The sequence below is a fragment of the Ranitomeya variabilis genome, chromosome 2, assembly GCF_051348905.1.
Source record: "Ranitomeya variabilis isolate aRanVar5 chromosome 2, aRanVar5.hap1, whole genome shotgun sequence".
NCBI classification, from domain to species: domain Eukaryota; kingdom Metazoa; phylum Chordata; class Amphibia; order Anura; family Dendrobatidae; genus Ranitomeya; species Ranitomeya variabilis.
This window is the reverse complement of record NC_135233.1, coordinates 1,079,427,897-1,079,439,773: the sequence shown is the minus strand read 5'-3', so window position 1 is coordinate 1,079,439,773 and position 11,877 is coordinate 1,079,427,897. Positions and strand designations below refer to the sequence as shown.

The 11,877-nt window shown below is 38.5% G+C and overlaps 1 protein-coding gene across 1 annotated transcript in view; it reads left to right on the top strand.

Moving 5' to 3' along the window:
* Positions 1-935: 935 nt before the first annotated feature.
* Positions 936-11,877, top strand: part of LOC143808721 (cytochrome P450 2C14-like) — a 65,323-nt gene continuing 54,381 nt past the window's right edge. Inside the window, exons 1-3 of the mRNA XM_077291655.1 lie at positions 936-1,022; positions 3,736-3,923; positions 5,907-6,069. Of these exons, the coding sequence (XP_077147770.1) occupies positions 3,750-3,923; positions 5,907-6,069 (337 nt within the window). The 5' untranslated portion in view covers positions 936-1,022; positions 3,736-3,749. The remainder of the gene's footprint in view (positions 1,023-3,735; positions 3,924-5,906; positions 6,070-11,877) is intronic.

Here is an 11,877-nt window from a genome sequence, read left to right as displayed (position 1 = left end):
GAATGCCACTCGATACTCTCACCGGTCTTATTGAATTAGGGGAGGTACGTAGTGGCGTTGTGCACCTCTGATGGAGTAAGGTTTGTGGAATAGCAAAAGCCGCTGCTCATCGTCAATTTGACAAGTGGTGGTCTCCGTGCATCCTCATGACCCTGTCCCACCCCTGCTCCAGTCACGTTGTTGGAACAGGGTCTAGAATTTCGTGAAAACACCAGAAGTTGCATATATTTGCAAAACATCTTGTTGCATTAAAAAATTCCAACCTTTTAAAGTTTTTTCTTTTTTCACACATCTAAAGAAAAATCTATGAAGAGTTTCCTCCCAAGATTTTGCATTGGTACTTTTCATCCCTAATGCCAATATAAAACAACCACGTCTCAGTAATTTTTGCTCAGATACATAGCCCATAAAAAAAACCCCAGACACTTGAAGTCCCATAGACTTTAATGAGTACATATTCTATCTGTGAAAATCAACAGCTTTTACATTAAGTAATATTCCAATACGTTTATTAAGACAAATGTCCTAGATTGTCATCAACAAAAAAAACACACAAACTAATTAATAAATGCTATCAGCTATATTACTAATAAAGTGGTAAGAAAAATTGTTTTTCATTTTTTATTCTTTTTACATCTTTATTTATTTATTATTATATTATATTATTTGTTTATTTATTGAATATAAGAATGAAAATTCACGTCGTCACTTCCTGCTGAACAAACGTATCAAGATTTGAGTATTATAAATATTCTCCTGTATCTTGGTCAATGGAATAAATAGTGTTTATGTAGCAATAGAGGGAAATATTTCTGTAATCATTGGCACATGTCTTTGAGAATTCCCTGGATTTTATTGAGGGGCGGAGCAGGTTTTCTAGAGGAATAGTATCTCCTTGTGTTGTTATTAACTGGTTTAATTATTCTCCAAGAGACTAAAAGCAGCAAATTCATCGCGGGGAGAGAAGAACGGAGACTGCAGCGGAGGATTCGATCTGTTGACACTGAACTGTGCTGCAGAAGGTAAGATACTTTCATTGTGTTTCGACTTTTTTTTGTTTATTTTATTTAATATCCTTTCCTTTTTGTGTTTATTTTTGTTTAAAAATAATCAAAATGTTCCAAGCTCTTTGTAAATATTGGCAGAAAGAAAAATTAAAAAAAGTGATTTTTTTTTTGGCCACCAGACAACTTAGTTTGCACATTTTTTTTCTCCCTTTTTTTACAAAGTTCCAAAAGTTATAAATCGGTTTGCGCACAACTAAATCCCCATTTTGGAGAGTTAGTTTCCAACTTGTGCATGTGATGCAATGTCCCTACCCCCAAAGGTTTAATGTATTTAATTTCTTAACCGAACCGGTGATTTTCTGTTTTTGCGCTTTCATTTTTTTTCTCATCTTATTCCAAGAGCCCTTACTTTTTTATTTTTCAGTCAACATAACCATCTCAGGGCTTGATTTTTTTTGCAGGCCGAGTCGTAATTTTTGTATGACACCATCTACTTTATTGTGTGTTTTACTGGAAAGCGGAAAAAAATGTCCAAATGTGGCGAAATAGCAAACCAAGTCCAATTGTTTTTTTTTATTTACAGCATTCATTTTTCAGTAAAACTAACCTGGTAATTTGATTTTCCAGGTCAGTGTGATTACGCAGATTCTAAATATATATAGCTTTTATTTTATTTAAATGGACTAAAAATAAAAAAAACACGGAAATGAAAAAAAAAAATCATAATTTGCTTGTGACACCATATTCTGAGTCTCGTAACTTTTTCTATTTTCTGGATATGGACTTCTGTGAGGGCTTATTTTTTTAATAGATGTTTTTATTGATATCACTTGAAGGTAGATACAATATTTTGATTGCCTCCTATTATTTTTTTTGTCTTGATGCGGTGGCCAAAAACCGCAATTCTGGCATTTTAATTTTTTTTTCTCTTTACACCGTTTACCGATAGATCGGACATTTATAAACACTGCAATATATGTAATATATATATATATATATATATATATATATATATATATATATATATATATATATATTTCTTCATTTTTAATTGGGTAAAGGGAGGGTGATTTGAACTTTCATTTTTTTTATATTTCTTTAAAACGTTTTTTTTTTTTTTTTTTACTTTTTGCTGTAATTCTCAGTCCCCTTAGGGAATTGCTATAAACCGCAATGACAGAAAATTGTTGTATGTAGCTGTCACAGTCTCCTATGGACACACCAAGGGCTGGTTTTCACAGAAGTACCATAATGACAGGCACAGGGGTCTTCAGCAGAGCCCTGGCTGTTATGGCAACCCATTGGCGCTCTATAATCATATCATGGGTGTGCCTATTGGCGCATGCAATGACACAACCACTACTGGAACCTGTGAAATGCCGCTGTCAGACATTGACAGTGGCATTAAACAGGTTAACAGCTGCGGGCAGAGCTCCACTTCTCCAGTAGCTATTAAAGTTGGGCTCAGTGTTCAAGCCTACATCAAAGTCAAGGCGCTGGCGTTGAATGTAATAGTGTGTGCTATATCGGTAAAGAAATAAAGATGGAAAAATACACTGTAGTACGAAAACCGCATATGACTGATGTAGTCAATCTTTGGGTTTCGAGAATAGGGATGTCCACCTTAATACCATTTTTGGAAAAAGTAACAGCTGGGTTATTATTATTATTATTTATTGTTATAGCGCCATTTATTCCATGGCGCTTTACAAGTGAGGAGGGGTATACATAATAAAAACAAGTACAATAATCTTGAACAATACAAGTCATAACTGGTACAGAAGGAGAGAGGACCCTGCCCGCGAAGGCTCACAATCTACAAGGGGTTGAGATTATTTGCTCGGGAATAGGTTTCCTAAGACATTGACAAAGAATTTCGTTTGTTTTACACTTTAGTCGGCCACAGGCATTGCTCAATTTCACACCTTGGTCGGCCAATGTTTACTTTGTACACATCACTAAATTAATTACGGTAAATTGCACTATTCCTAAACTGTCATGATCATCAAGACATTGTGGTTTAAACTTGGTAAAAATGCTGAAAATAAATGGGTTTCACATAGTGCTGAACCTTTTGTTTTCACTAAAAACGCCGCAAAACTTGATACCTGCATTTTTGCACTTACACATTGCTTTCTGTGGGTGAAAAAACACTGCACAAACGCTTAAAGAAGTGACATGCTACACTTTGCAAATCCAGGGTATTGCACAAAATGTTGACTACAAAAAAACCAAGCTGTGTGTATGCGATATCTGAAATCTCGTAGACTTTGTTGGTACTGTAAAACGCAACATGTGTACATAGTCTAACAGTATCGGACACTTGCAGTAAAAAAAAAAGGTACTTACTTCTGATGACTCTTCTCCTGAAATGGTGTCCCCAGAAGTCACGCATGCAATGTCAGTCTCTCAGCACTAAACACCGAGATCCCATGATAACTTTGTTTTCTTTGATTTAAGTCATTTCTTTCTTATGACATGTTTGCAAACATTGTTCTATTGGTCTGTCAAGGGGTTGTAGAAAAAAAAATCTAAATTATTGTCTAAATACTTTTTAAAGTTCACTTTTTTAATGAATTGGTGAATTGAATAAATCATCCATTTCGTTTAGTAACAAAGTGTTGAAAGTTAAAGGGATTCTTTTAGTTGATTCTAAATGATTTGAAGGACAGGTGTCCTTTATGTATGTGCACACAAGCATCACCCATGCCCTCTGTTCCCTTTCCAGAACTCGCATTCATCATGGACCTGGTCACTGTTCTCCTCTCCATCGTTGTCATCTTATTTTTGGCCAATGCTTTTATGAAGCAGAAAAAAGAAAATTACAAAAATTTTCCACCAGGACCAACACCTTTACCGATCATTGGAAATGCCCTTACGTTGGACATGTCAAAACCCTACAAGACTTTTATGGAGGTAATAAAAAAATAATATAAAATCTGTAATGATATCCTCCCGTAGAGCCGAGGGCTACATAAAACTTAGAGGGGTTCTCGTTTGAGATATTCATGGCAAAGTGACAGTATGTGCCATAAATGTCTGTGCAATGTGAGTCTCAGAAGTGTAACCTCTTCCACCATTTACATAAGTGATAGGACTACCCGGCTTCCCTTTTCTTGCTTTCATAAGATAAGGCCTGAGAAATCGTGGTTGTTATGATGAAGAAGCTATGAGCTTCAAAACGCGTTGACGAATAAACTATTTAGATTTGCATCCGTCATTCTTCTTCCTATGGTATCGCGTAACTAACCCATCTGTTTTTTCCATTGCTCGCACTTATAAATATTCAAACTAATGCAGATAGACACCAGAAAAAGTTAAAATAGATTTTATTCACTGGGAGGTAACAGACTTTCTGGTACAGCCTTTTAAAGGGCATCTGTCAGCAGGTTTTTGCCATATAGTCCGATAGCAGCATAATATAGGACAAGAAAGTCTGATTCCAATGATGTATCACTTTCCTGGCTGCGTGGTTTTGTGTTCATAGAATATTTGTTTTGTCTAATGCCGATGTAGCTGTGCAAATAATTAAACCGTGTATAACCCCGCCCACATTCCTGATTGGCAGCTACCTGTATTCACTGTGCATTGTCAGCAAGATGTTAATCAGTGGTGAGGGCGGGGTTACACAGATTAGCCTGACTGGGCTGTACATGAGCTGTAGTCTGATACTGTTAGTGTCCAGCTGATTAAAATGCTGATTGTATTGAATCTATAACACACCCTAATAAATGACACATCCCTGGAATCAGGCTCTACTGCCCTATGTTATGGTACTCCCAGATTAAATAGTAAAAACCTGCTGACAGATTCCCTTTAAAGTAACAGGCTTGATTAGAGGTAGCCAGTTGGTATACAGTGATAACCTAACATTGACAACACTTGTGACAGTGTGCTGGCAAACACCTCAGCAGCACTTCTTTCACTTAGCCACAATATTTTGGTCTCCTACTCAGTGCAGTGCAGCAAACATCCACAGCGCTGGTTACAGCCTTTTCTCTTGGTCACCTTTCTTTTTAGCTTTATGTTATAGTATCTCTTGACTGGCAACTTACATACTCTTTTAGTCTATTCACTCAGTTACCGTGTCACAGTTAATCACAAATACACTGATCCTTGGAAGTCTCCGATTTGCTTTTTCACTTTTTCTTTTTCACTATTTTTTATTTCTCTCTTTTTTACTCTCTCTTGCTCTTTTTTCTCTCTTTCTCACACTCTCTTTGTCGATTTTTTTTTCTCTATTTCATGCTCTTTTTCTCTCTCGCAAACTTGCTCTCGACCTCACTCTCCTTTTATCTCTGGCTCTTTCTCTCATTCTTTTTTTCTTTCTGTTTTCTCCCTCAAGTGTATTTTTTCAGCATTTGCAAAGTTTCCAGTATTCAGATCCATACAAAAGTTTTTGTAAAAATTTGTCATATTTGAATTCGATGAGATGCACTCATCTCTATTTGTGACATAATTAGTGGGCATGCCAGCAACAAGGAAGCCATAACCAGTTCCCACTGCTTCAGATTACTAGAGTAGAGAACGACACATGGCAATTTTGTATAACATTTTTCCCTCTTTGTAAAACTAGTAATATGGAAATGAGAATTTGTAGAAAGGTATTTATGAGCCCCAAATTATGCCGACAGTATTATTTAACCCATGGCTTGTCTAAATGCATTGTGGAATATCTTGAACTTTGAGTTGTCCCATTACCCTACTGACAACTGGCTGATTCCAGTTGAGGGTGAGTCCCTTCCCAGTCTAATATCATTTGATCAGTGCTGACAGAGGCAACTTTCAAGGATAAGATACTCCAAAATTGGCATCTTATGTGGAATATTAGTATTTTCTTACTCAGACATGTCAGTATTGGGTGGATAAAGTTAATCATGGCTTATCGTGTGTCTACAGCTTTCTAAGACATATGGCCCAGTCTTCAGTGTCCAGATGGGCATGACAAAAACAGTTGTCCTCTGTGGTTTTGAAGCTGTTAAGGATGCGCTCATCAACCATGCTGATGTGTTTTCTAACCGACCCTATGGTCCTCTGACTATGAAAGTAGCAAAGAACTATGGTAAGATTATTTTCTTTAGATGCTGTCTCCACCCAAAATAGTGAGGTATAAAGATATGTCCTTGCCACTTGATGGTGGAAAATACCTCTGATCTCAATCCTTTAACCCTTGGATGCCACAGTCAACAGCCACCGCAGCATCTAAGAAGTTTAACAGAGATAGGTCATTCTCTTCGCCCAAGAATGTGATCACAGGGTGATGATGTTTGTCATGGCAGCCCCCTGGCAAGACAGCTCTATCTAATACTATTTTGTAAAGGTGTTAAAAACAAAAAATATACATATGCATGGGTTTGCCCCAATTATACCAATCTGTATAATGAAATATAAGTCATTGTCTCAGAGAAAGCAAATCTTATTAATGTATCAAAGCAAAAAAAAATTTAGTCATATAGCATTTGATGCTGAGTCACTTTTCATGATTTAATCATAAGTCGGAGAAGTCAACAAGTCCAAGGTCAGAAGCCAAGAGGGTACATCATAAACAGAGGGAAGAGACAAAGGCATAGTCAAGTCACAGTCTGAGGTCAGAATTCCAAGCTCAGAGTGTGTTAAGGAAAAATGGGTAATACAAACGAGTAGTCAAAAGGCAAATCCAAGGTCCGACAACAAAGATCAGAATATCAGGATTCAGAGCACGGAGCATAATACGCCATTAGGCTGAAAGCTAAGACTGAAAATAGTCTCAGCATAGCCAGCCAGCTTAATGACCAAACAATCACTCTGAAAGGTCAACACTTGAAGGATTTCCAGCATGCCCGGCCCTTTTAGACTTTACACTATATTATGGTCGAGCTACCATTCACAATGCTGACAGCCCGTCATACGCCCTAGGACACAGTGAGTGGCAGGAGCGTGACAGGATTCCCTGGAAATTTCAAATGGAAGGTCCTGACTAACCAACCAACATTCACATCTTGAGCTGGGATCCAGCATCTCTTCTCAGGTTCATATACTCTCCAGTGGAGGAGGTATTGGAGGGAATTTTTGATCTTTTGAGAATCGACGAACCTTTGAACCTCATACTCCAAGCCACTATCAGCCGAAACCGGAAGAGGCAGGGATGAGGGAGACACTACCGAAGGCACAATCTCTTTTAATATGGATCTATAGAAAACTTTCTAGAGTCAAAGACATGGAGGAAGTTGCAATCTAAAAGCCTGACCTGGATCTTCTCTGCCATTCCAGGTTTTTGGGCAACAACCGGATTTCACAGCTGAATAACCCAGGGTAGCATAAATGAACAGCCTTAGAGTGTTGTGTTTTCGATTGGGACAAAAGCTGAGGCATGTTCTTGTGGAAAGGCCAGACCTGAATGGAATGGCATATCTGGGCCCCAAACTAGGTTCGGTAAATAATCAGGACTTTTCCTCTGTTTTTCCATCTGATGTAAGACTGTTTTTTCCTCTGCTGCAAGTGTGAATAAACCACTGAGTTTGGACTGCATGTGCCTTATCCCTGCGGTCATATTATTGCCTACCAGAGCAAATCCCCACAGGACCAATAAACTTTGGACCCAACTTCTCATACAGCACTTTAAATTTTATATTTTTAGATAACAACAAAACCTTGTAATCTACCTTAAAGACAGGACCCACAGAATGTTTTATATTGGCCTTTCATTTTTAGGCTAGGTTCAGATTGCGTTAGGGCAATCCGTTTAGCGCTAAGCGCTAGCAGATTGCGCTAACGCAATGTATTTTTAGGGGTCGCGTTAAACGTCCCCGCTAGCGCAGATCCCCGATCTGCAGGAGCGGGGAACGGACCTCGGGCATGCCGCGGATGCTGCAAGCAGCGTCCGAGGCGCGCCACAAAAGAACGGCACATCACTAGCGCGTGCCGAAAATGGCACACGCTAGCAAGGCGCTTTAACATTGCTGGCAATGGGAGCGCTAACGGACGCGTTGCACGGCGTTAATTTCGCCGAGCAACGCTGTCCGTTAGTGCTCACACAAAAACGAAATGAGAACCTAGCCTTAGTGAATTTGAGATACCCAAATATTCTTTTGAAACTCACTCCAGAAATACTCAAATTTTTGTATGACGACCTCCACCCTAGGACACTCAGAAGTAATCTTTGAAAATTCTCCAAAATGGGGATGAAAACCATAATTACTGAAAATTGGCAAGGCTCCAGTAGACTGATTGACACGACTGTTGAAGGCAAACTAAGCAAGAGGTAAAATTGAGAACCAGTCCTCCTGCTGAGCCACCACAAAGCACCTTAATATTTGTTTTAAAGATTAATTTGTCCTCTCAGTCTGACCATTGGTTTCTGACCTTTCAGTAGAGGGCTATAGGAAGTTTTCATCAAACTAATTATCTAACACTGCAACTGATATTGCGACGATTCAAGCCTCTAAAATGCCTTATCCAGATCCTGAATCATTTGCATCAGATTCACCTTGTCACAGAGCATGCGAACAGGATCCATACTGGGGAAAAAGATAAGAGTCTGAGTTCAAGAACCAGGAGGGTACATCATAAACAGAGGAAAGAGACAAAGGTGTAGTCAAGTCACAGGCTGGGGTCAGAATCCCAAGGTCAGTGCGTCAAGGAAAAGGTGTTATAACAAATGGGTAGTCAAAAGGTAAATCCAAGGTCCTGGTAAAAAAGATCAAAATATCAGAGAACAGAGCAAACAGACTGCTAGGTTGAATGCTGCACCTGCCAATAGTCCCCACATAGCCAGACAGCTAAATGTCAAAACAATCACCCTGAAAGGGCAACACCTGGAGGATTTCAAGCATGCCTGGTGTAATTGTGCTGAAAATAAATCCCTTACATAAAACTGACAGCCCGGCACGCCCCTGCAATCCATAGGATGGCTGAGCTGTCACTTACTGTATCCATAGTCTACAGTGAGCGGCAGAATCGTGGGACTTTAATTGTACTGACATTACTTGTTCTACATGTACTTTCCCATTTTTCAAAATGCAACTCATCTCATAAAAAAATAAGCTGTAGGATGGAAAAATAAATAAGTTCTGGCTCTTGCAGATTCTATTGGAAGCACCTATATCTATTGCGCTTTTCAGGAATATCTTTGACTGTATCGTAATATATTAGATGAGAATACTGCTTTAAGGCTTCAAAAAACTTATAATGGTGCAAAGTAGAGCTGAATGGTTTTGTTATAATGGAATTGAATTCTACTAGCATATACAAAAAAATCCACATTTCTTTTAGAATATAAATTAAGCTTCACGTGAATTCAGAAAAAATTAGCGGTCAGCTGTGTGACATTTTATTGATCCGCCAAGAAAAGCCAGGAAAAGTAAATAAAGAACAAACATATCCTCACTTACCATGCCTCTCTGCTGCTTGCCATACAGTCTTCAGAGTAAAAAATGAGAAAACAGAAAGAAGAGAACCAGTGAGTGGGCAACGCAACCCACCATCTGGTCCTTAGGGCCTCTTCTTATTTCTGTGAATAAAACAAAGACCTGTTCACTTTCAACTATGACCAGGCCTTGGAGGCCACTGTGCCTCATATGCCTCTCATGTCAAAGGTTTGGTAATGTTCAGAAGTCTTGGCCAAGAGTGAGGGAGTCAATAGGGGGGAAAAAAAGAGGCTTTGAGAACTGGAAGGCGATCAGTGAGCAGCGGAGGTTTACAACATGTAAGGAGTGGATTTTTTTAAAAAAATCTTACATTGATTACACTGGTCAACACAATTTTTCTGGCAAAAGGTTTTAAAACATATTTTAAGTCAATTTTGGCTTCTGATTATGAATATGAACTCCGTTTTTGGCTATCACATCAGGATTTCGAGATATTTTCAATTTTTGATAAAAATTACTCCTAATGTTTTATGATAAAAACACATGATTTTCGGTACTACATTTTGTATATTTTTAATCAAGGAACAACAGAGATTACAAAGTCTATGTACAGCAAATCAAATATAGTTACAGAACTAAACTAAAAAATATAAAAAACACATATATATGGCACACAGAAGAATGACAAATGGCAGTTATGTGAACTTTCTTTTCTTGGCTGATCTGTGATGTACAGCTTCTGGGTTGTCTCTCATCAAGCTCCATCAATAGTCAGGCATCATATGTGAGTCCCACCGGCCTTGATACCGTTCTTCCACTGTTTTAATGTCCTAATGAAAATGCTCTCCCCTTGTTCCTCGCTCACATCCCCAAGGTTCTCTGGAAAAAAGTCCAAATGGCTGTGTAAATAGTGAATCTTGATACTCATTCTGCATCCAAGATTTCGCAGACTCATTAGTAGCTCTTCCACAATCTCTTCATAGTTGTCTGCTTTCTTGTTCCCTAGAAAATTCTGCACCACATTACAAAATGCATTCCAAGCTCTTTCTTCTGTCTCATTCATTGATGTGATAAAATTTGGGTCTCTCATAAGTGTTCTTATTTGAGATCCATCAAATATTCCAGCCTTTTTCTTCTCTTCACTAAGACCAGAAAAAGTTGAACATATATAGTTAAAACATTCTCCACTGTGATTGAGAGCTTTGACGAACTGCTTCATCAATCCAAGTTTTATGTGTAAGGGAGGAAAGACAATATTCTTCCTATCCACTAGAGGATCATGGATGACATTCTAATTGCCAGATGCCAAACTGTCGCTGAGGCCATTCAGTTTTCACCCAATGCTCTGCTGTAGCTCTACTGTCCCAGTAGCACAGAAAACAAGGGTGTTATCATAACAAATGGGAATTATGCATGTTCAAAGAAAACAAAGATATTCTCACATTTATTGGGAGACTAAATGAAAACTAAATTTACCTTAGTGAACCGTATAAACCGGCACTTTTCATACACTACTTATATTTATCATGGAATTCATGAAAATGGGCTATATACCTATAGCGCAAAAACGTGATGTGATAGAGAAATTATAAGATCAGATTTGAATTCGGCACCCTCAAGTTAGTCTAAAACTGTTCTTAAAGTCCATGCCAGACATTTTTTTTTGGTAGACCAGTGTTATTCTATGGGGTCTAAAGAGAACCCTGAGCATAATAAGGGACATTCAAGGCACAGAGAATAACTTTGTAGTAAATCAACATTTCTGGGAATATCCATGCAATTTGGTGAAATTGAATTCTGTCAGATTCACTCATCTCTAGTGCTGACCCTTAAAAGTTCAACCACATGGGACAATACTGTACTGCTATGTGCCCCAGATTGTCTTTATAAGTTTAAAGATTAAACGTTTTCGGTCCATACATCAGACCTTCATCAGAAAATCCCTTTTATCAAACTGGAAAACAATGCACGTAGGTATGTCTAGGCCAGAATGGCCTAAGCTGGGTGACCCGGGTAAAAAAGAGAGACAGAAAACCTGAGGCGTCTCTGGGTTCTTGAAGAGATGCACTGGGTAAAGGCCTTTACCCAGTGCATCTCTTCAGGAACCCAGAGACGCCTCAGGTTTTCTGTCTCTCTTTTTTACCCGGGTCACCCAGCTTAGGCCATTCTGGCCTAGACATACCTACGTGCATTGTTTTCCAGTTTGGTAAAAGGGATTTTCTGATGAAGGTCTGATGTATAGACCGAAAACGTTTAATCTTTAAACTGGATGCACAAATAAATGGAATACTCATCTTGCAAAAATAACTTTCTGAGTGCCAAGTGATTTATGATTATTGAATTGACGGGCTGGAAACCTGACTTGAGCACCACATAGGAACCTTGAGTGCCGTGTGCATTTTCTTTATCTTTGTCTTTATAAGTTTATCATGCACAATTAATTGGTCCCTTGTGAGGTTAGACCTCTAATAGAAGTCTGGAAGCTTTGGAAAGCTCACAAAGGATCATCGATTAACCAGTCCATA